General features: G+C 43.2%; 1 protein-coding gene across 8 annotated transcripts in view; it reads left to right on the top strand.

Annotated features, from left to right (window-relative positions):
- Window positions 1-22,171, top strand: part of pcloa (piccolo presynaptic cytomatrix protein a) — a 62,769-nt gene that overhangs the window by 36,390 nt on the left and 4,208 nt on the right. For 3 of the 8 annotated variants that reach the window (XM_072673042.1, XM_072673045.1, XM_072673041.1), the window contains 17 exons: window positions 263-339; window positions 571-646; window positions 2,391-2,516; window positions 4,214-4,322; window positions 4,403-4,467; window positions 4,670-4,869; window positions 5,406-5,456; window positions 5,586-5,716; window positions 6,436-6,462; window positions 6,903-6,996; window positions 8,500-8,571; window positions 9,942-10,179; window positions 11,907-12,092; window positions 15,449-15,590; window positions 17,167-17,222; window positions 21,551-21,685; window positions 21,839-21,984. In XM_072673042.1, the coding sequence (XP_072529143.1) occupies window positions 263-339; window positions 571-646; window positions 2,391-2,516; window positions 4,214-4,322; window positions 4,403-4,467; window positions 4,670-4,869; window positions 5,406-5,456; window positions 5,586-5,716; window positions 6,436-6,462; window positions 6,903-6,996; window positions 8,500-8,571; window positions 9,942-10,179; window positions 11,907-12,092; window positions 15,449-15,590; window positions 17,167-17,222; window positions 21,551-21,685; window positions 21,839-21,984 (1,931 nt within the window). Of the gene's footprint in view, window positions 1-262; window positions 340-570; window positions 647-2,390; window positions 2,517-4,213; window positions 4,323-4,402; window positions 4,468-4,669; window positions 4,870-5,405; window positions 5,457-5,585; window positions 5,717-6,435; window positions 6,463-6,902; window positions 6,997-8,499; window positions 8,572-9,941; window positions 10,180-11,906; window positions 13,599-15,448; window positions 15,591-17,166; window positions 17,223-21,550; window positions 21,686-21,838; window positions 21,985-22,171 lie in introns of those variants that run through there. The other 5 variants (XM_072673044.1, XM_072673043.1, XM_072673047.1 and 2 more) reach the window with 5 other exon arrangements.

Genomic DNA, 22,171 nt, shown 5'->3' with positions numbered 1-22,171 from the left:
GCTTGTAAGTTTACATTCTACAGTTGCTTCTTCTTTCTGAATGTCCCTTCCAATGTCACACAGAAAAAGAAATGTCCCATAGCATATGAAATCTCTTGTTTGCATGTCTGGAACAAGCAGCCAGTGGTTTGAAGTGTGGACTCTGTTTACTGTCTCTAGTGTGTAAGGCTGATCCATAGGCCTGGAGAGAATTGGTAGGGTCTGTATTAGTATGCCTTGAGCAGGTTTTAAAAGAGTCCATTTTGATCTGTTTTGTCTGAAGCCTACCACCTGCGTCGGGAGGAGACTGACTGGTTTGACAAGCCACGAGAGGATGGACAGGGACTAGATAGGAGACAGGTGAAGAATCCATCTGAATACAAACACGCACCCATGCTGCATACTTCAACCTCCTCTATTCCCAACTATCCAAGGTGATAGATGCACAACACATAGACTGTATAACCACAGAAACACCACAGCTCAAGTAGAACACTCCCTAATGTAATGGTTCACAAGATTTTTTTTTTTCATGTTGGTGTGAATTTGGATGTGAATTTGGTGTGTGTTTGTTTTTGTGACATGATGCAGATGAAGTCTCAGCACTACCCATTTCCTCACGCAAGAGTGAAACTACAAAGGGATCCCAAGGACCGCAGTGTATCAGGTAAATCGCAAAAATCAGCACGCATTGGTCAAACACAACTGCCATGTGATAGCGGACACAGCTGACAGTGGTGTAGACAGGCCGAAATAATGAACCCAAGTCTCAGAGAAGTAGAAAAGATGATCTCCTTGGCTGCCAAGCCCTCAGGGTGGTAATGAAGAGGCCTCAGCAAAGTCAGAAACACTTTATGCAGTTTCTTAAAAAAAAGGCTGGATACTTAAACATCCTTTTATGTCATCTCTCGTTTGTCCTGAACATTTATATCACCAGACACATGCGTATGTACTGCAAAAGACAATTAAGGCCTTCTGTGCCTTTCATAAATGGCAGTGTTGCTGTGGCGTACTACTGCTATCCAGCTCCTGTAACATAGCTCCTCTAGGCACTAGAACAGAGCAGACATTTCATGACATGGCAGTGGATTGGCACCTTTCCACTTTCATCAGCCATCAAAGCCCAAAATGGCATGTAATGCACATCAGATTACCTTCATAATTAGGAGCTGGTGAACAAAGAAGAAACAGAATCCGTGGCGTATAACCCATGCTGTGACTGGCTAATTTGTTGTACCCGTGCCCCATAATTTAGATTACCCATGTACTAATTAGTCTGATGGCTGGGTCTAGTGACTGTTATCCTAAAATATTGCATGACTATGTGAACGAACTGCCTCGAGTCCCTTTTCGCACTTAGCTCCTTGCAGCCATGGTTTTGCTTATTGCCTACCCTGAAGGTCTTGTGGCTCTAATTTGCACCTTCTTGCCAAGGTTGTGTTATGCAGAGGTGGCCTCAAGTTCCCTCAATGTTTTTAAAAGCTAATCATTTTTTAATAAAACTTAAAGAAGCATTAATCATTTTTTTCTTCATTTTCTTACTAAATATGAAATATGATTTAGCAATGGTATCAGCTCATGTGTTTTAGAATCGTAAGGAAACCTGTCTGAAAACCTGCACCCCAAACCTGTCGTTTGTCTGTGTTTCCACTGACCTTACCTGTATGAGCACAACACTACTCCATCCCCTTCTTCGCCTGTTCGGCTAAACACACAGGGAGAAAGCTGGTCAGTGCTGGTCTTCACAACAAGAAACATGCCAAAATAATTGCATTTCCAAAATGAACCAACTCCTGACCAGCTCTTGGCCATGCTGGTTATGGTGGTCCACCAGCTTAGTCTTGCTAGTCATGCTGGTTGACCAAGTTGAACTTGTCATACTGGTGGTCAAGCGTGGTCAGGTTGGTCATGCTTATAGACCAGCTAAACCATCAAACTCAAGCAAAAACAGACCCTATGCTCATCTAGAGCTAAGCTGGTCAACCAGCTTAAGCAGCTTGACCAGCTTGGGCTGGCCAATTTCAGCAGGGGTATCTAAAGGTGGAAGATCGGTCCAGTGTTGTTCACCTACTTCGTGTTTCTTGAATCTTGACGAATTCTCCTTTAAGATATGAGTTATGAGGTAGTTTTTCTCACTGCTATACGTGATAAGCATAGCTAGTTTGAATTAGCACTTTCACCATTTTTCACCTCATCCAACTAATCAGTTTATTACCAATCCCTTTCAGATGTAAAGTGGGTGTGAGAGCAGGAATGGGCTACACTAGTCTGCTTCACAGGAAGACTAGAACTACACCACTGGTGTGGATTAAAGCATATTCAGGTGGATTTGAAAGCAAAAGAAGGAAAGAAGCAGGGCACACAGGAAATGCAATGCAAAAAAGGTGCATGTCTTTTTAATGGGTTTGCAGGGAACGGACTGGGCATTCGCGTGGTGGGAGGTAAGGAGGTTCCGGGCAGCAATGGAGAGATTGGAGCATACGTGGCTAAAGTGTTACCTGGGGGAGCAGCGGAACAGACCGGAAAAATTGTGGAAGGTGAGGCTTTAATGACGACTTTCCTGATATATGCAGTTATGTGAATATGACGTTTTGCAGGATGCATTTGGAACCACACCTTTCTTGGGAAAAGGGCAGGCTTGTGACATTTGACTTTGTATGACGCAATGTTTTAGCGAGGAGGGCAGGAAAAAGAAATAAATAGATGCTGATCTGAATGGTAGTGCTTCACCTCCAGGGAGCAGGCATGACTCATTTGTGATGTGAAGAGGCGTAAGGATAGATCAAGTCAAGGAAACAGAGCCTCAGTCTGTGCTTGAGTTTGCTGTGGCCTGGAACTATGCTTTCTGCTGAGCTGATGTGCTGATGGCTCACTCGGTGTCTTCTATAGATGTCAGACCAAAAAGATCTGCAGTCAAACTGTGTGTTTCATTGTGTGACGATTTGTATTTGTACAGCTCGACATCAGAAGGCCTCGGAACCAGTAGCTGTTCACATGTGGATGCTGGAAAAACAGAGGCACCCACAGAGTTGTGCTGTAGATCAAGCACAGAAGCCTGTATTGGCTAGTCTATTAGATGCCTTTTAGAAAATTAATAGTGAATGTGCACTCACTGAACTTGGCCAAATATCCCCCTTGAATTTGCTCTATGAGACGTTCAATAGGTGCAATAGGTGTATTCAAAAGTGTAGTCATTCTTTGTTCGGGCCTTTCCTGGCATTGACCCTGGAATTAGCTTCTGTGAGCCAATTTAATCTGGCTGAATTTTGCAACCTGTATCGATCACAGATGTAGCTGACAGGAAACACTAATGCCATGCCATTCCTCGGGCGTGAGGGTACACAAAATGTGCTATAAATTAGGATCTCCTGCATGGCCTGCCCTGCATCCTGTAGGTCTCCTGCAATTTATGAGAGGCTGAGGGAGGTGGAGCTCACAGCACTGGCTCTATCTGTGCTCAAGCTTATTTATGAGGCTTGGACAAACAGCTGAGCTTTGTGGGACTGTCTGCGGGCCTGTCTCTTTGATTTTAGCTATTTCTTTCATTACATCTGGCCCTCTTCCCTAGATAGGCCTGCTTCTCCATCTCTACCTTTAGCTATTCTGAAGACCTCAAAGTCAAAGATCAGATCTACTCTCTTGTCACAATGCTTACCCCTTCTTGCCATGGGTTGCCTCTTTCCCCCATAACACATTCCAGCCATGTTGCAGCTGCGTGAAAACAAGCTCTCGAGGGCGAAATGTCAAACGTTTCAGAACTGACTATGCACGCTGAAGGTGCGCACGGTCGGCATGGATACCACAGCACTGAGCTTCAATATTACACACTTGGGCAAGGCATGACGGTGTTAAGCATCCAAGCAGCCTGTTTAGTTCCTCCTATTAAATCCCAAAAGCTTTAAGCACATGTTAAGTCTGTATAAGCTGTAACCAAGTCATGCGCTGCACCTGCAGGGGACCCAAGCATCTATCGCAAGGTGGGAGCGCTGAGGCGTAAAAAGAGGGCCTACCTGGCCTACCTCAAGACTCGCTTTCACCTGTGTAAGTGCTCCAGAAGAGAGCCTTGGTTTGGCTCTGAGTTTGCTGTGGCCTGGTGTGTCCTTTTCCTCTGCTTTTCTAAAGGGGATTTCCTTCATGGGGAGAGATGTGGTGTTGTGGTTTTACACTTTTTCAAACTATTTGAAAGGTATAAGGTGTTTTTTTCTGATTTTGGCATGTGTATGTGTTTTTGTAGGAATGCAGGTCCTGGAATGGAATGGCATTCCCCTCTCTAGTAAGACATACGAAGAGGTTCAGGGACTGGTCAGTCAGCAGTGTGGAGAGGCGGAGCTATGCATCAGACTGTAAGTATGTAATTAGGCAGGCTTTTCAATTCAGCTCAAGGTGTCCTCATCTCTTGCTCTCTTGCTGTATTTTGTGTCAGGGATTTAAACATGCTGTCAGACTCGGAGGGCTCCCACTTGGACCTTCATGACCAGACCAAAGCAGGTATTGCCTCATTAACAACTTCTATATGGATACCATATCTAGAATATCATCTATACTCACTATTTGTTTTAGTACTTTTATGCTTTTCATAGGTACATTGCTATTGTAGCAGCACACATTTCTAAAATGCTTGCCTTATTAAACCTTATTGAACCTTATCTTATTAAGCTTTTTCACACTCTCTCTCAATGGCTTGGTGTAGAACGACCCCCACGCTCGCCAGGTGTGGACCCCAAGCAACTGGCTGCGGAGCTGCAGAAGGTGTCTCAGCAGCAGGTGCCCACTTCCTCTGCCTCCTCTCTCACAGCTTTGGACAAAGCCTCAGCTTCGGGCGCCTCCAGTGCAGTGCCCAGTCCTGGGCAGCCTGGCTCACCTTCTATAAGCAAGAAACGCCACAGCAAGGTGCCCACACACATACCTATGCAACCTGCATGCAACAGACCTTCCATTTGTGGATGCATAAAGTATTAACTAAGTTCATAACCAGTTCTCAGGAGTTTTATAGCGCATCAAAGACAGGATTGCGGGTCTTATTATGTAGCATTTTCACGTTAAAATAACAGCTTTAAAATCATGTTGATTTTCCACTGACCTGTAATAGGGAGAATAGTGCCTCTATCGCTGCTAATCTGGGCTCATCATTCTGCTAACTGCACTATGTAAGTCTGGTGAAGCTGACATATTTATGTACAATCCTGTAATATTACTCATGCCTCATGCTTCTTTTACTTTCAGGGATGGTTCTGTATTTCTCAGCTTGTCAAAAAATGCCTGTAAGCTTGTCCTTTAATGGCAGCTCAAAACGCACATTCCAGACTGTAGAGGGAGCGCAAGAGCAAAAAATACATATTTTCACATAATGCTGCTTTAAATATTCATGTTCTTAAAGTGTCATTTGATGATTTTTTAAAACCTAACATCTATTATCTTTTGACTAGACTTCAGAAGCTGCGAAAACCCAGTCCCACCCAATCACTGGAGAAATCCAGGTAACACTGAGCCATTTCTGTTGCTTCACATACATTTGGACTCCTTGTAGGTTAAACTGTTAAATGTTTAGTATGCTGCTGCCACGGTGCTGTGTCTCACTTGTAGTTCATCTTACCTGCATTTTGCAGCTCCAAATCAATTACGACAAACAGCTGGGGAACCTCATCGTTCATGTTCTCCAAGCGCGGAACCTGGCCCCCCGAGACAATAATGGCTACTCCGACCCCTTTGTTAAAGTCTACTTGCTGCCTGGAAGAAGGTAAACTACAGTGTCCTGTTGAGACAGTTTGTTAAGCATAGCATTGCAGAACCGGCTGGGCTCATCACAGAGCTCGTTCTGTGGCGATGAAGGAAACAAATAGGCTCTCGTATCAAATTGTAATTAACACTTAATCTACAAAAGGATCCTTTAGAAGGCTGGATATCATTACATTATCATTATCTACCAGTCCTGGTTGTATATTTGATTCTGTGCGTGTGCACAAGTGTGTGTGTGTGTGTGTGTGTGTGTGTGTGTGTGTGTAAGTGCAGTGGCCGGGCTAGCATAATGGGAAAATCAATATGTCTGCTTGGTTTATACGTAACTTGAGAGTTGCCCTATCATGAGTCGCTGTGCATTTACGTGTTTGTTGGTGTGTGTATTGTTTTAGGACCATCACCAGTTATCATTTGACCATGCAGTACTTGTGTAGAGTCTGCAGAATGACAGGAACGCTAATGCTGTGTTCCATATGGGCATGTACGCATGGGCTCCTGCTTTAAGCATCAGTACACACACACACAAACACAAACACTTGCAGTCAGAAACTTTTAAGCACAGCCTTCCGCATGAGCTAAGTCATCTTCTTTCGCTCATTTTTTCACTTTATTTCTCACACACATACACACACATACACACTTACACCCAGATCCTCAGAACACTTCCTCACACCTTACGGATTGTTGTTGTTGTTTCTGCTGCATGTTGGATCCCAACAGTCAGGTCATGGTTGTGCAGAATGCCAGGTATGTGCTTTTCTCCTACAGTACCATCAGATCCATATGGAATACGAATGGCTCAACAAAGCAGTTTGCTTTTTGGACATGTTTGCTGCCTTTTATGTCTTTTTGTTCTGCCTCACTGTACATTTGCGCATTTTCATAGCTCATAAATGTTACCTGACATGAAGTATAGGCCTAATAGGACCTATACTGTGGATTGTGTTTTGTGTTCATTTACATTAAGAACATCTGTGAGGTACTGGTCCATATCAGAAGGTGATTTCCTCCATAGTAGAATAAAAAAGATCTGATTTGGTGGTTGCGTTCAGTCCTACAGAAGAACATGTGTGAGGTCCCGTACTCTTTTAATTGTAGTGTGACTGCAGAACACTGTTGTTTGTGATGTTGTGATCCTTTTGCTTGTTCCCTGGAGTGACTCCTTGTGGTGTATGCCCTGATTGCAGTGCTGAGAACAAGAGAAGGTCCAAACATGCCCAAAAGAGTTTGAACCCAGAGTGGAATCAGACTGTCATCTACAAGAATATCCACCTGGAACAGGTAAACTGCATGCCATGCTTTTAAACACTATTGCTGAAGTAGCTTAAAGGGAACCAGATTTCATCAACAGGGAACATGTATAGATTTGGTCCGTGTACCAGAAAACATCCTCCTGACATTTTGTTTTAAAGGACTGTGAAATTAGCAATATCAGACTAAGGCTGTATTTAGACATAGAAAGCTTAAAACACATGGGAACCTGCACTGAAATGGATAATATATGAATTTGGTTCTTGCCAGAGTCAAAGGCTACATTTAGATCGCAAGTAAAGTGACTGTTTAGACTATATTTACCGTGACCGATAAACAGTTTATGCTCTTAAACTGACCCAAATGCGCAAAAGAGCAATGCTTCACATACGTTTTTGCTAGCATCACAGGAGCTATCAATGAGTTCCAATGGCTGGCAGTTGGGTTTGTCACCGAAAATGCCTTCAAGCATGCTGTAAAAAAAGCACGTTATTCAGCCACCGTCGCTTCTTTGGTTTGCGTCCTTGATTTGCGTCCTTGGTTTCTTTAAACTTTGTTTTAAGGCTTTTTATTTTCCCTTGACGCTGCAGCCATGTCCTCCTGTGGCCACGTTCGGCTATTTCTTAAGAAATTTCTTTAAACACTGAGCAGCTGTGATATCTGCCTTCTAATTTAGTTTGAACAGAGACATCTCCCCAAATAACCTCCCTCACTGATAACCTCCCTCACTACTGTCATCCATTTTCCCTTCTCCTCGGAGCATTTATGATGAAAGGCATGGTGGATTGACATGACGCATGAATTCTGATTGTGCTGCGTATCGGATTGCAACACCACATATAAAAGTGGCCCAAATGGGAACTAAAAAATGTGAGACTCACTGAGACACACTGAGACACAGAAAACACCTGTCGTGTAAATGTAGCCAAAATGATCTGCAATTGATCTTAGATATTGTGCAGGTAATCCCACAACTACATGTCCAAAACCCTTCATGCACCAGGCATGTAAAACCTCTTCCTAAATGGAGGCCTTCACTCATTATGAAATGGCACTTTCAACAATCAGCAGCCCATAACAGTACTGAGGTCTCAATTAGATAAAAGCTCTTTAGAGGCAATCCTGGCTTTTGGTGTGAACAGGGACCAGGCTCCAGCCTCCCAGAAGTGCTTTAACTTAATTAAGACCGAAGAGCTCTTTCAGTCTCCTCAGCTTTCGGAGGCAGCTAATGACAGCACTGATTGATGCACCATCACTCAACTGTTGAGGCGAGGCGAACAGGTCTTAATTGAGAGAGAACAGAAGGTAGAGAAGTGAGTACAGTCAACTTTTGTTATATAACCATCTGGATTTCCTCACTGCAGCGCAAGGCAGTGTTGTTGAGATTGATGCTTACTGTTTTTTGGCTTTTGATTGTTATACATCATGCACACCGTTGTTTTGGAGACTACAGATCAGTTTTACACTCTTCTACACCAGCTTTTACTGCTTTATGCAGACCATTTTTAATTTAAAATGTATGTGTGTGTTTAGCTGAGGAAGAAAACTTTGGAGGTCAGTGTGTGGGACTATGACAAGTGCTCCTCCAACGACTTCCTGGGAGAGGTGAGAAACTTCACTACCATTCAGCAATTCAGTAATTGGTAACATGTATGCATGTTTGTATGCCTTAACTATTTATAGGCCATTTTACATAGTCCCTTTTCACAGGTTTAGACTGATAGCAGTTTTATGGCCAGACGTGGCCTGTTCCATTGTTACATTTACATTTATGGCATTTAGCTGGCGCTCTTATCCAAAGCGACTTACAAGGTTACTCGTATTACAAAGGTGGGCCAATGTAGTGTTGGAAGTCTTGCCCAAGCACACTTATTGGTGTAGCGCAGTATAGTCACCCAGACTGGGAGTCTCCCACGTGGTGAGGTAGCTCACTAGCAGGTAGTGGTATTATCTGTTGCGCCACACCAACCACTAATTGTTCTTTCACAGTGTTTAAGGAGATAAATGGCGTTAAGTTGAATTCAAATGTAGAATTTGCATTTGGTAGCTGTTCATGGGAACTGCAGTCATGAATATGTAACTGTTCATGAATATGCAGTCCTAAAAGAGACCACCATTAGCCTAAAAAACTATCCTATTAGAGAAAGAGAGAGATCAAAAACCTTAGGAATGGCCAAATCAACAATTGGTCCATTCTTTAAAAAAACAAGAATGGCCAGGTGAGCTCAGCAACACAGAAAAAATGGATGACTGCAGAATTCTTTCCTTGGTGAGGAAAACCCCTCTTTACAACATCTAGTCAAGTCATCAACACAAGAGATGCTTTCTTCAATGTAAATACATGTAACATTACCTCAAGATGCAAATCGATTCAAACCACGGTTAACGTACATGAAAAGGATGGGAAAAGAAGAGTATGGAGAAGGAAGGAAAGGCCCATAACCTGAAGCCTACCACATCATCCTCCAAACATGGTGGAGGCAGTGTTTTTGGCATGGACATGTATAGCTGACAGTTGAACTGTGTCGCTTGTGTTTGTGAATAATGTGGCTAATGATAAAATCAGCAGGATAAATTCTGAGTTGGATGGAGCTACACAGCTAAACGTCCTACTCAGATTCAGTCAAATTCTGCAAAACTGATAGGGAAGCACTTCATCATACAGATGCAATGACAACAAATAGTTTTCAGGCATGTCTGTCTTAAGCCTGGACCTGGCTTTCTGATAGTAATACTCTTAAAGCTTTACTCTGAGATGAGAGAGAGTTCTGTTTATCATTCAGAGCACATCTAAAATTGAGGAATTATTTGAAACCTATAAATTGCACAGGACTAGCATGTTAATCACTATATATACTTGTCTGCAAACAGGTGTTATACTGTGTAATACTTGTGAACAGTAGTGTACACAAACACTGTCGTAAACGCGCACACAGCTGGCAAATTATGTAACAAGGTTGTGTGGCATGGTGTAGGTGCTGATTGACCTGTCAAACACGGCTCAGCTGGATAATATGCCGCGTTGGCTGCCGCTGAAAGAGCAGAGTGAGGGGGAGCACCACCGCCGCTCGCACTCAGGCCAGGGCCGCCAGCACTCGCCCAAACCACCCGCGGGACACTCACCCAAAACCTCGGGCCATGGCAGCCAGGACTCGCCCAAATCCTCCGTCATCAAGAGCCGCAGCCACGGCATCTTCCCTGACCCTGCTAAGGGTAGGACATGCGTTTATTAATTAGGCCTTTACAGTGGATTCACACTCTCTTCTGTTTGGCTGCCCTCCCTGCATCCCTCCCCATCCCCCACTTAATCTGTCTCTCTCTATTTAGTTTCTTTCTATACTTGCTTTTCTGTCTCCCTCTCTATTTCTCTCTCTCTTCTCTTTCTGGCCAGTCTGCATCACTCACCCATTGTAGCTTTGGCTCCATGCTCTCTCATACATGTGTGTTCAGCTCACAACAGTTCTGCGCTTTTCAGCGCTCCATCCTAGCCTTCCCATGCAGGGTGAAGCAAGACTGCCCAGTCATCGCATTAGCTGTGTCGAATGAAACCTAACCAACCTAACCAAGACTAAATAAACTAAATAAAGTGCTAAACTAACAAGCACATAAAGAAAACCAGGCCGGTAATATAAGGGACTTTCAGTTCCGCTCCACTGGCCTACCAGTGTCCACTCTCCTGGCTCTTTCAGTTTGAAGCATGCGGAAATGTAAACACCTCTCGCACTTTGTTTGGACAGCTTATCATGCTAAAGCTCTTTCTTAAAATAGTCACTTATTAAACTGTAGCCAATAACAAGATCTCTTATTAACAATAAGATAACACAAGCTAGTGTTATGTCAGCTAAAGGTAACTTAATGTTGGATAACTACTTTTCTACTGAATAGAGTTTGTAATTATCTTATTTTTTTGTATTTATTTATTTGTTTGTTTATTTATTTATTTTTAAAATTCCTCCGCATGGCTATTCTGTGTTCTCTTGATCGGTTTTGTAATGAATGTCGCCACTTTGAATAGTTAGCTAGCTGCATGACCGGTATTAATGTTAGATATTAATGTAAGATAGGTAAATATTAATCTCAAACCACACATTTTAACCATTAAAGCCCCCGGGAAGCTAAATCTGAGTTTTCTTTCTAATGTCGTTAATCTGGCTCCTCAGGGCCCCCAGTAGGAATGTACATTATGTACAGATGTCTGCTGTTTTTTACCAGTATTGATCTCCTCCTGATTTAGAATGGGTGGCCTTAAGAGTGGTCAGGCCTACCTCTGCATACCCCTGATCAATCACAAGGCCAACATGGCTCCACCCTCTCTTGGAGCCTGAGCATCCTGAAGAACTAAAGCTGAAGCTAAAGCTAAACCTGGCAGGCTAAAGCTCGAGCCACAACTAGGGGAGTGGCTGCTCTATGTGCCCCGTTGGCACAAAGGTGCACGTGGGTCAGCTGCTGCCCCAGTCGCGTCTCAAGCTTTTATCTATATATGGGCTGGTGACTCAGTTACGGATATTAAAACCTCATTAAACCCTAAAGATCTGTGATAGACTGACAGAAACAGAAGGCTGTCAGTCATGCACTTTCATTAGAACATTAAACTGTTCTCAGGAAGGGCTGATGAGTGTATTTTAGTGATTTGGAGTTTTTCTGCTTTGTGTAAACTTTGCTGAACGCTCACCCTCAGTATATTAAACTGTGCTCCCAGGGGATTTAAGGTTAATACAGTTCATTGCAATTTCTACTAACAGACACACTCTGTCAAGACCGTTGTCTTTCAAAGTCAAATCTTTCAGTATCTGTGGTCTCTTTTGGCCATAAGTCAAAGGGGCGTATGAGAGTGGCGGGCTGCACCGTGGGAGAGGTGGGACTAGAGAACCATCTTCGAAAGAGGTAGAAAAGCAGGACATCAGGGGCTTGCTGTGGTAATTTGGTTCTGGTTGTTTTAGACACGCAGGTTCCCACTATTGAGAAATCTCACAGTAGCCCCAGCACATCGAAGCCGTCTCCCTCCGAGGGTCAAGCTCGTTCACACGGGACCCCCCGCGCTCACAGCAAAAGTGGCGCGGCCCGGGCGCACCCTGACGACGCCACGGCAACGGCTGAAGCTGCTGGCCAGCACCGCCTCCAACCAAGTAAACGACGCAAATAAAGCCTCCACAGCATGGCTGCCTTCACACTCATCTGTTCCTCCTTCTGTTCTTCTGGGTTTTTTTTTTTTTTGCCACCCCTTTTTCCTTGAATTTTTTTAGTATTCTCTATCCCTTGTTCTGGTCCCCCTGTGGTCACAGTCTATTCACCTCACTGCTTCCTCTCCTGTGTGTTCTCACCTGTGTACTGGAGACACTTTACCACTCTGCACGCACATGCACGCACACACTTGCACGCACGTAGAGCCCTTTTACTATTCCTGCAAACACTCAGAGGCAATTCACATAAAGGAGTAAACAGGTTTAAGGCTCCAAATGTAAATAAATGTTATGCTAATGTGAATAAAATGTACATTCTTAAACCATAACAAATCATTCCTAATATAGCTTAATATAAGAATAAATCCTTTATAAACAATAAAATATTACAGCTGTGAATTAAACTATCATTAACTATTATTAAAATTAAAAACCTCACTAACACCAATATAAATAAGCCATTTATGTTACCGAGAGAAATCAGGCTTTAAGCATAGCAGCTGCTATGCCCTGTTCAATAAGGCCAATAATGCTGTACCCCTTAATTTAATACAGTGCATAAAATGCAGACCAAATCAAAAGAACTCTGGCCTGTTTAATCTCATCAGTGCACACAGCCCAACAGGCTTAACTAGGATGCTTACTAAGCCACTGAGGGTCGACCTGTCAATCACTGTCAGAAAGTCTGACCCGATCTGTCAGGCGCCGAGTCATACAGACCTTTCTCTGTATGCCGGGAGGCGATTCAGAAGAGGGGCGTCTACATGAGCACATCTGACTGCTGCCGAAGCTAGGTCTGGAAAAAATAGCTGGGGTCGCCCCTGTTATTTTCAAATTAGGGCTAGCTCAGCTGCCATGGGACATCCCTTGCCAGCTCGCAGCGCCCTGAGCACAAAGGGCAGCGCTTGCGCCAACATTCCTTGCTGGCCACTTATCCTGGACCCCCTTCTGCTCCCGTTTGCTGACTCCTCCATTTTCCGGAAATCCTTTCTATTCTGTTGTCCAACTGGGTCGTGTGTTCGGTTCTCGAACGGCCCCCGGCTTTTTCTGCAGCTCCCCCCCTCCACTGAGCCGGCTGTGCATGCGGCCTTTGCTGCCCGCGACCACCCTGCCTATTCTTCTTCTTCTTCTTCCCCCTCTCTCCCTGTGGCTACTGCTGGCCCACAATGCACCTCAGTGGACGCGCAACGCCCCCTCTAACCCAACCTCCCCCCTCAACCCAACCCCCCTTTGTGGGCAGGGGGGCGCGCACTGTGGCTGCATGTGACTATGAAGTACAGTAAAAAGCTGGTGGTGTCCTTGTTGTAAGGAGTTCATACTCTGAGTCTCCATCTCGTCCCCCCCTAACCCTTCCCTAACTTCTCCCAAAACCCCCTCCTCCCCAAATCCCCCCCTCCCCTACCCAACCCCTCGGCTTGTACGTGGCCTCACCACTACCTCCCCCAGCCCAAAATGGCCGCCTCTCCCTGAGGCACCACAGACACAGCGTAGTGGGCGTGCTCACCATACAGAAAGCGGCGGCCAATGAGATCACTGATGGCCGTCACCTGACCCTCCGCAAAGCCATGTCGGAAGAGAGGCCACAGCTGGACGGAGGTGAGAGTCCCAAGTGTTGCACAAGTGCAAAAGTCCAAGAGCGAGAGCGAGAGAGAGCGAGTGAGAGAAAGAAAGAGAGAGAGGATGCTGAGTTACTAACGCACACCTACAGGGAAGATGAAGGGGCTTAGACACTCTGCCACTCCACAGATAATTCATGCAGCGTGACACAGCCTTGTCCCACAGACCCATGCTTCACTAAAACCAGAATATCAATACCAGCTGATGGTCATTTGGTACAGTGGTGGTTCTAGCTTGTATGGCACACTGGGTAAACCCTGGCTTCAGCACCATCCTACCACGAAGTTAACAGCATAGCATGCAACATAGCAACATATGCTCACACCAAAACCAGTCATGGGCTAGAGGTGTATAAAGCCCCCCAGGATTGAGCTGAGGAGCAATGGAACTGTGTTCTCTGGAATGATGATGCTCCATCCAGTACCTTTGAGATGAGTTGTGAAGTTAAATGCAATCAGATCCTCACAGCAATGCTCCAAAATCTAGTAAAAAGCTTTCCCTGGACAGTAGAGACAGTTCCAACTAAAAGCAAAGTTTTTTACCAAAACTCTTTTTTTAAATCATTGATTTCAGAAGAAACAATGAATCAGCAGGTGTCCCAATACTTTTGTCTAATACTCGAACTAGTATACCAGCATTAATACAACAGTACCAGTTCACCTTGGAGGTGTACTGTGTCCACACTGGTTTGATTAGTGACATTATGATGTCCCATGATGCTTTAGGGTGCCTTTTGGATTCCCCGTCCTAATGTCAACTAAGCAGAGATGGAGCCTCATGTAGCCTATGTCTCCCACTGAACTCTACAATATCATTAATGTGAAAAATGAATTCTGCTGTTTAAGCTGCCACAGGCTGCCCTGGGTCACCACCCTTGTTGCCCGTACCTAGATCTGCCACTGACCTCTCATAGACAGCTATAGAGCTGACCCTTGCAACCTTTGTGTGACGCTATGTGGATGCCTGGTGTTAGTGAAGCTGTACGAGCCAGTGTTGGGGAACCTGTGCTGAGAAGGCTGCGTGCATGAATTATGTGTCGTGCCAAAATCATGCATCCCACTTCACACCATCACCCATCACTCAGCCATACACAGCCACAGTTTTATTCCAGGCTTAATAAGGACATTAAAATGTACAGTTTCTCAAATACGCTTAATGACAATTAACCGCAGTTTAAATAGAGTCTCACACACGTAGCAGAATTAGGCTAATGCGATTATTCAGGCTAAACACACAAGTTGCTAATACACTGGAATTACTAATGAACAGTTTAATGCTTTCTTCTGTCTGTCAACGCTTCTGCTGCTGCTGTTCTTCGCTGTTTGCTATGCATATCTGTTGTTATGCGTTATGGTGCCATGTCATATGCTCTCTACCTGTGGTTAATACTGTCTCATTTCTATTTGTGTTTATATATGTATGAGTAATTGTGTGAGCGTGCGACTGGGTGCGAGTATGTGTGTGTGCGCGCATGTCCGCATTTAGGCTTCTCATTTGGTATAGAGAGAGTAGTGGTCAGGAATAAGTGGATAGGGCAGGGGCTGGGAGGTGTTTGAAGGCTGTGCTTGGTTCCCTACCTTAAACACTTGTTGCTGCTGGATAATGGCGTCATAGGCCAGTGGTAGTTGTCCATTCAGGTGGACGAGAGACGTGTGTATAACTCATGTAGTGCGCTCTCAAAACAGCATCCCGCAGCCATAGATCTGCTGATGCCCCTGTTACTACAGCCTCACTGGACAGCGGTTTGAGTGGCAGTGCCTTCAGCCTATTGGAAGAAGAGGGTGAGACCAATGCAGTGGACAGCGCCATCTTCCAGGTTCCAAGATTGTGAGTTTGTGCTGGTTATACACACATACATATTATTCATAATCAACTGGTATGAAATAAAGCCATGTTATTATGCACTTAGCTATGTCTCATCACTACCGTAATGTGTACAATATTATTAATGTCATGTGTTTATGTAAAGTTCTTGTTTGTAACACCTTAACACCTCCAAGGCTTATTACACATTACCAAGGGGACTGGTGGAGCTATTCTCTGGTAATAGAAGTTTGTAATAATACTTTTGGCCCACCTACGGTTCATAGGCTTTTTAAAAGATTCAACTGAATTACTACTGCTTGACTTGGTATAATGGATCATAATATATTTGATTGATATATACATATATATATATATACATATATATATATATATATATATATATATATATATATATATATATATATACGCAGTTTATACCTGATATCTAAGAATATTGTAACTTTAATAATAATATACCTTTATTGTCATTTATACGTATGGATTCTCTTTCCATATCCCAGCTTAGAAAGTCAGTGTCAGAGCTTAGGGTGTAAGAAAATATTGATATATCAAAGTAAGTAAAGATTGGTGGCAGACAGCGGTTCATTTAGTGTTGTGTTAAAACCCCGACCACTAGAGAGCAGTGTTGTGCTCTGTCTTCAGATCCCACTGTTCTGACTGGATGAAAAGTAAACTTTTCCTTTACTCTTTTATATCTATGATGGTGTGTATCACAATATTTAAAGACCATTTCATGAAACCATTATCATATTTTAACATCAGACAAAATATATCAGTGTCAGATTCTTAAAAACTGCTGTTCAAATACTCAAAAATCTACTCACAAAATCTGCTGCACTGATTACAGCACTAATTACACTCGCTGTAATGAAATGTGCAGTTGATCGGCAATATCCACAATACGATACAGAATTTCTCACCACATTAAAATATCATCATATTGTCCTCCCTTAATATAGCGCCTTGCTAACAGTATCGCTATATATCATGATATATATAATCATAACCACTGTAGGAACCCCTATCGCCAGGTTCTTGTCAATATGCAGCCCAAAAGTCAGAGTACAGGCCCAGTCACATCACCCCTGAAGCAAGGAGGTAAAGGCCCTTACTCAAGGGCACAAACGTGGCAGTTTATTTTACATGGGTATTGAACTCACAACCCTGAGAAAATTAACCCTTATTAAATTAAGACCTTTAATGTATTAAATGCCTTTATTATCATTCTACTGCAATAAATTTCTGCTCTTTGCATATCCCAGATTAGAATGCTTGGGTCAGTGTTGCAAGCGGTAAGGATCTTGCTCAATAGTCTCACAGTTGCATCTTAGCTAGACTCGGATGTCGAACCCACAACCCTGCAATCAATAACCTAGCTTAACACAATATACTTATTATTGTAATACAGTACACTAACTACGGTAGTGTAACGGTATTGGTCCATTTCTCATGACATTTTTACACATGAAAGGGCAGCTGGTGATTATAAACAGTCTGGAAAAATGGACTTATAGGGTTTTGATAAGACAGCAGCAGCTATGAATATTCATGTGATCCAGTGTTGTTTTTCTTACAGCGGAAAGATTCCAAATGGCACAGACGTTGTAAAGTCATTACATGGAGACACAGAGGGTAAGTGAAAATGTGTGTGTGTGTGTGTGTGTGTGTGTGTGTGTGTGTTTGATTGATTTTTGTGTTATTCAGTCTCTAAAGGTTCTTATTAGTAATGGCAGTACTCACCTGAACACAGCTACTTTTGAAAAACATTCAAATACCATTTTCCTAAAAGTTTAACCCAGTGTTTCTGAACCCTGGTCCTGGAGGCACCCCGTCCTGCACATTTCAATGGTATCCCTGCTTTAACACACCCCATCCAAAGGACTTTAAGGAAGTTAATTTACTGAGTAGTTGAATCAGCTGTGTTGGGAGAAGGGAAAGCAATATGTGCAGGGCAGGGTGCCTCCAGGACCAAGGCTGAGAAACACTGGTTTAACGAATCAGTGTTTTATCAGTTAACCATTCTATTAACTGATAGAATATTGACCTATTATTGATTTTGGATATAAGCTCACATAAAAAGTGATATTTTCCTGGTTAAACATTAATTCATTTTAATAGAGTTTTCTCCATAGACTTCTCACTGTTTACAGTGTTTATAAAACACTGTTGATAAGTAACTGTTTGGGTGTTTGTTTTGTAAGGTTGACAGATTTTTGTCCGTAGGGTTTTTTGGGGTTATTTCACACATTATTGTGCGGAACAGAAAACGTTATGTTAAAGTGGGGGAGTTTTATTTAGAGCCTGCTTTGAACCCTACGAAATGCAGTTCAGTAAGTTAAACTTCACGATGGTTTAAGGTAACACATTAATTTATAAACAGTGCACAATTAACTTAATGATAAGGATGATTCTCGTTGTCATTCATATACTTTATATCTTCATTTTTGCTTCATTTCTCATGTTGAGACACTTTTCGACATCTGTGTTTTACAGTGCGTCAAAATGTCATGATGAACAGGCCAATAGAAATGCTTCTAAATGGCCTAGAAGGAAATATTTTTACACTGACCACCATTTAAAGGTTAAGAAGGTTAAGAAGGCCTCTCTTGTAAAATGTTTTGGAAATACAGTGTGGAAATACAACTGAGGCAAATACAACATACGAATACATCCTGAATGATACCTGAGAATACCACCCAGAGCACACAAGTAAGAGTGAGAGTGTGAGAGAGAAAGGGAGGCCGTGAGACAAAGCAACAGAAAGAGATCTCTCCTCTCAAGTGTCCCATATATCCCATTTCCCTTTTTTATTTGACTAAAGTTTTATGATTTTAAGGCTGCATTAAATGATAATTGCCATTTATCTGGTATTTCCTGCTCCTGGGCTCCCCCTACAGTCAGGAAGTGGAATTAGAATTTTGAGCCACCACTGAAGGAAACTCTTCACATGCATTTTACAAGCTGAGAGATCTTGAACTGTCACTGAAGGTGAAAGAAGCATGTGGGCTGAAGCGGTAGAGTAGCATTACAGGATTTTACATGCATGTGACCCTGTGGGCGTTGTCCTGCCCATTTTGTCCAGTTACATACTGCAGTTTTTGGCGTCCTGAGCTCGGAGTAGCCATGATAGTGGCGCTGCTCCCCTATTACAGGTCAGTGGCTCATCAGCATGAGTATAAAGCTGTTATTTTAAGGTAAAAATGCTACATAATGCTGCCTTGAAACAAGAGCAGTCCAAAGGTGACCATGCTAGAGTGTCTACCAACATCTCATCATGCTGTAAATCATGCAATAAATCCAGTGTTCATTTAAGTTCAAAAGCTTCAAAACGTCCAAAATGAACCATTAAAGAACATCTTTAGTGACAATGAAGGAATGAAGAATTTCTACAACACGTTTCCAAATGCTCTCCAAAAGCAGACTGTGCCACTCTCACTGGTGGGCACACACTCACACACACAGACACACATGTCACAATGTCTGCACTGTCCCTGTCTCCCTAATAATCCCAGAGAGATTGAAGTCACAGAAGACATGTAGTTGCCATGGTTACGAATAGCACGGAAGAACAGTTCCGCCTTCTTTTGAGAGACTTCTTGACTGAATCTGAGTGCATCACTCACTCGCTCGCTCGCTTAGCCTGTACACGCCATCTCCCCTCCTTACCACTATTTCTTCTGGCTACTATTAAAAATACATAAACTATAAGGACAAAAGTATTGGGACACCTGCTCATTTGTTCTTTCTTCCGAACTCGGGTAACAGGCTTTCTACTAGATGTTGGAGCATTGTTGTGAGGATTTGGTTGCATTCATCGACAAGAGCGTCAGGATGTTGGATGATCACCACCCCACCTCATCCCCAACTCATCCCGAATGTATTGGATGGAGCACCATCCACCATTACAGAGAAAACAGTTCCACTGCTCCACAGCTCAATCCTGGGGGCTTTTTACCCTTCTAGCCCACACCTGGCATTAGGCATAGTGCCTATAGGTTCATGTTTATCTGCTTCAGAGTGTTATTCTGTTAGCTGTCCTTCTCTGTAGCATTTATTAGAACAGGTGTCCACAAACATTTGGACATTTAGTGCACATTAAATATTTTCATCTCAGCTCTGATTAAGGTGCGACCATGTTGGTTCTTTCCTGTGGGAGAATTTTCTGGAAGGGTTAGGGATGGTGAATCACATGTCCTGAATGATGGTAATACTCTAGGCTGTTTCCAGTTGGTAGAATCCCCTCAGGTGTTCATGGCCGTCAACATTAAGGCATGCAGTGAAAAGGCATAATAAAACATGGAACAACTTTTGATTATTTCCATAGCAACAGACATCTTCTTTCACTTGGTTGCAAATGGGTTTTCCCCTGGCTGTCATTCTAAAACGGCTGTGAAGGCTGCTGCAGTTCTTCCTTATAGACGCTAGACACTTTATGAATGTGAGCAACGTGACTCACTGAGCTCTTATTTCTGAACACTGTACTTATAATTGGAGGAACCTCTCTTTACTCCTAAAATAGCCTTCATTTTTGCGGCATGGATTCTACAAAACTGAACTGAACTTTTGTAACATGGTGCATTATCATGCTGGAGGTAGTCTTTAGAGGTGGGTAAACTGTGGTCATGAAGGGATGCCTATGATCAGCAACAGTGCGCAAACAGACTGTGGCATTCTGGTATGAACAGACCCAAGAAACATTCCCCACACTTTTACTGTTACCACCTCCACCAGCCTGGACTATTAACACAAGGCATGGTGGGTCTGTGGATTCATGCTGTTGTCTTCACTTTCTGATCCTACCATCCCAACAGAAATGGAGATTGATCAGGGCACATTTTACAAGTCTTAAACTGTCCAGTTTGGGTGAGCCTGTGCCCCCTGCAGCCTCAGCTTTCTAGTCTTTTTAGTCTTTAGTCTTTCTAGTCTTGGTTGACAGATGTTTTTCTGCTCACCACAGTTAAACAGAGGGGTTATCTGAGCTACTGCACCCTCTCTGTCAGTTTGAACCAGTCTTCTTATTCTCCATCAACCTCTCATCAACAAGGTGTCTCCGTCTGCAGATCTGCTGCTCCGAAGATTTTTATTATCCATTTTCTTTATTTATTTTTTGCACCATTCTGAGTAAACTCTAGAGACTGCTGTGCTGAAAATCCCAGGAATTCTAGAAATACTCACCAGCCCGTCTGGCACCAGCAATCACTGAGTAGTTTCTTCATTCTGATGGTTGATTTGAACATTACTTTAAACTGTTGGCTTGAATTTGTATGATTTTATGACTTGCACAGACTGCTACCACATGATTGGCTAACAAAATAACTGCATAAATGAGAGGCTCTGAGGGGCTCAGCAGTCTAATGTGCTACCATTATGTCCTGTCACAAGGGTCACAAGTTCGAATCCCGAGCTACGCCACTTTGCCATCAGCGGCTGGAGTCTGAGAGAGCATAATTGGTTGTGCTCTCTCTGGGTGGATAGATGGCCCTCTGATCTCCCCTCATTACTCTTAAAGTGATGTTTGAAATGAAGTGGTGGCTGGCTTTGCATGGATCGGAGGAGACGTGCTAAGTTCTTGCCCTACTAGTGTTGGGAGCATAGTGCTAGGGGGAGCTATTGACGTCTGGGGTTAATTGGCAGTACCGAATTGGGGGAAAAGGGAGGAATATTTTGACAAATATTATAAGAATAAATAAATAATTGCATGAATGAGTAGGTGTACAGGTGTTTCTAGTGATGTGCTTGGTAAATGTATGTCAAACAAGTGAAACATTAAGGTTGTCAAACCTTAAGTGTCTGATCTTTGAAGTGTATAAACAAACAATGATGCCAGTAATGCCACTAAAACCAAGAAAAAAAGCTTGTGTGTGAACAAAAGGTATTACTAGAATGGGAGACAGGTGGGTGTTACCTGCCATATTTCAGAATGAATGACTATCTGTGTGTATGTGTGTGTGTGTGTTAAGGTAAAACCCAGGTGATGGGGGAGATAAAAATTGCTCTGAAAAAGGAGATTAAGACTGAGGGAGAGCAGCTAGTGCTGGAGATACTTCAGTGCAGAAACATCACCTACAAATTCAAGTCTCCGGACCACCTGCCAGGTGACAAACAAGACACATGTGCGCACACATATATACACACATGGCCTTTAAAGGCCAGCTCCATCGCTTTTCCACTGTTTCAGTTTGTCCACAAATTTCTTTGCAGCCTTAAATATCCAATGAACCATGTATGCATGTTCTTGTTTTAAACAGACCTGTACGTGAAGCTCTATGTGGTGAACGTGGCCACTCAGAAGCGGATCATCAAGAAGAAAACTAGGGTCTGTCGCCACGACCGCGAACCGTCCTTCAACGAAACTTTCCGCTTCTGCATGAACCCCACTGGACATTCCATTCAGGTGAAATACACATTCACTGTAGAACATCCCCCAGCCCACAAAGAGCCAGTGTGGCTGCGTGTTTTCACTCCAACCAAATAGGAACACAAATGGCTAGTTGTTGAAAACGAAGACCACCGAATTAATCAAGTAGAGTCAGGCAAGCTTCGGTATGTTGGGAATGAAAACCTGCAGCCCTATACAGATA

This window comes from Salminus brasiliensis, chromosome 2 (genome assembly GCF_030463535.1).
Source record: "Salminus brasiliensis chromosome 2, fSalBra1.hap2, whole genome shotgun sequence".
Taxonomy (NCBI): domain Eukaryota; kingdom Metazoa; phylum Chordata; class Actinopteri; order Characiformes; family Bryconidae; genus Salminus; species Salminus brasiliensis.
This window is presented reverse-complemented; position numbering and strand designations above follow the sequence as displayed.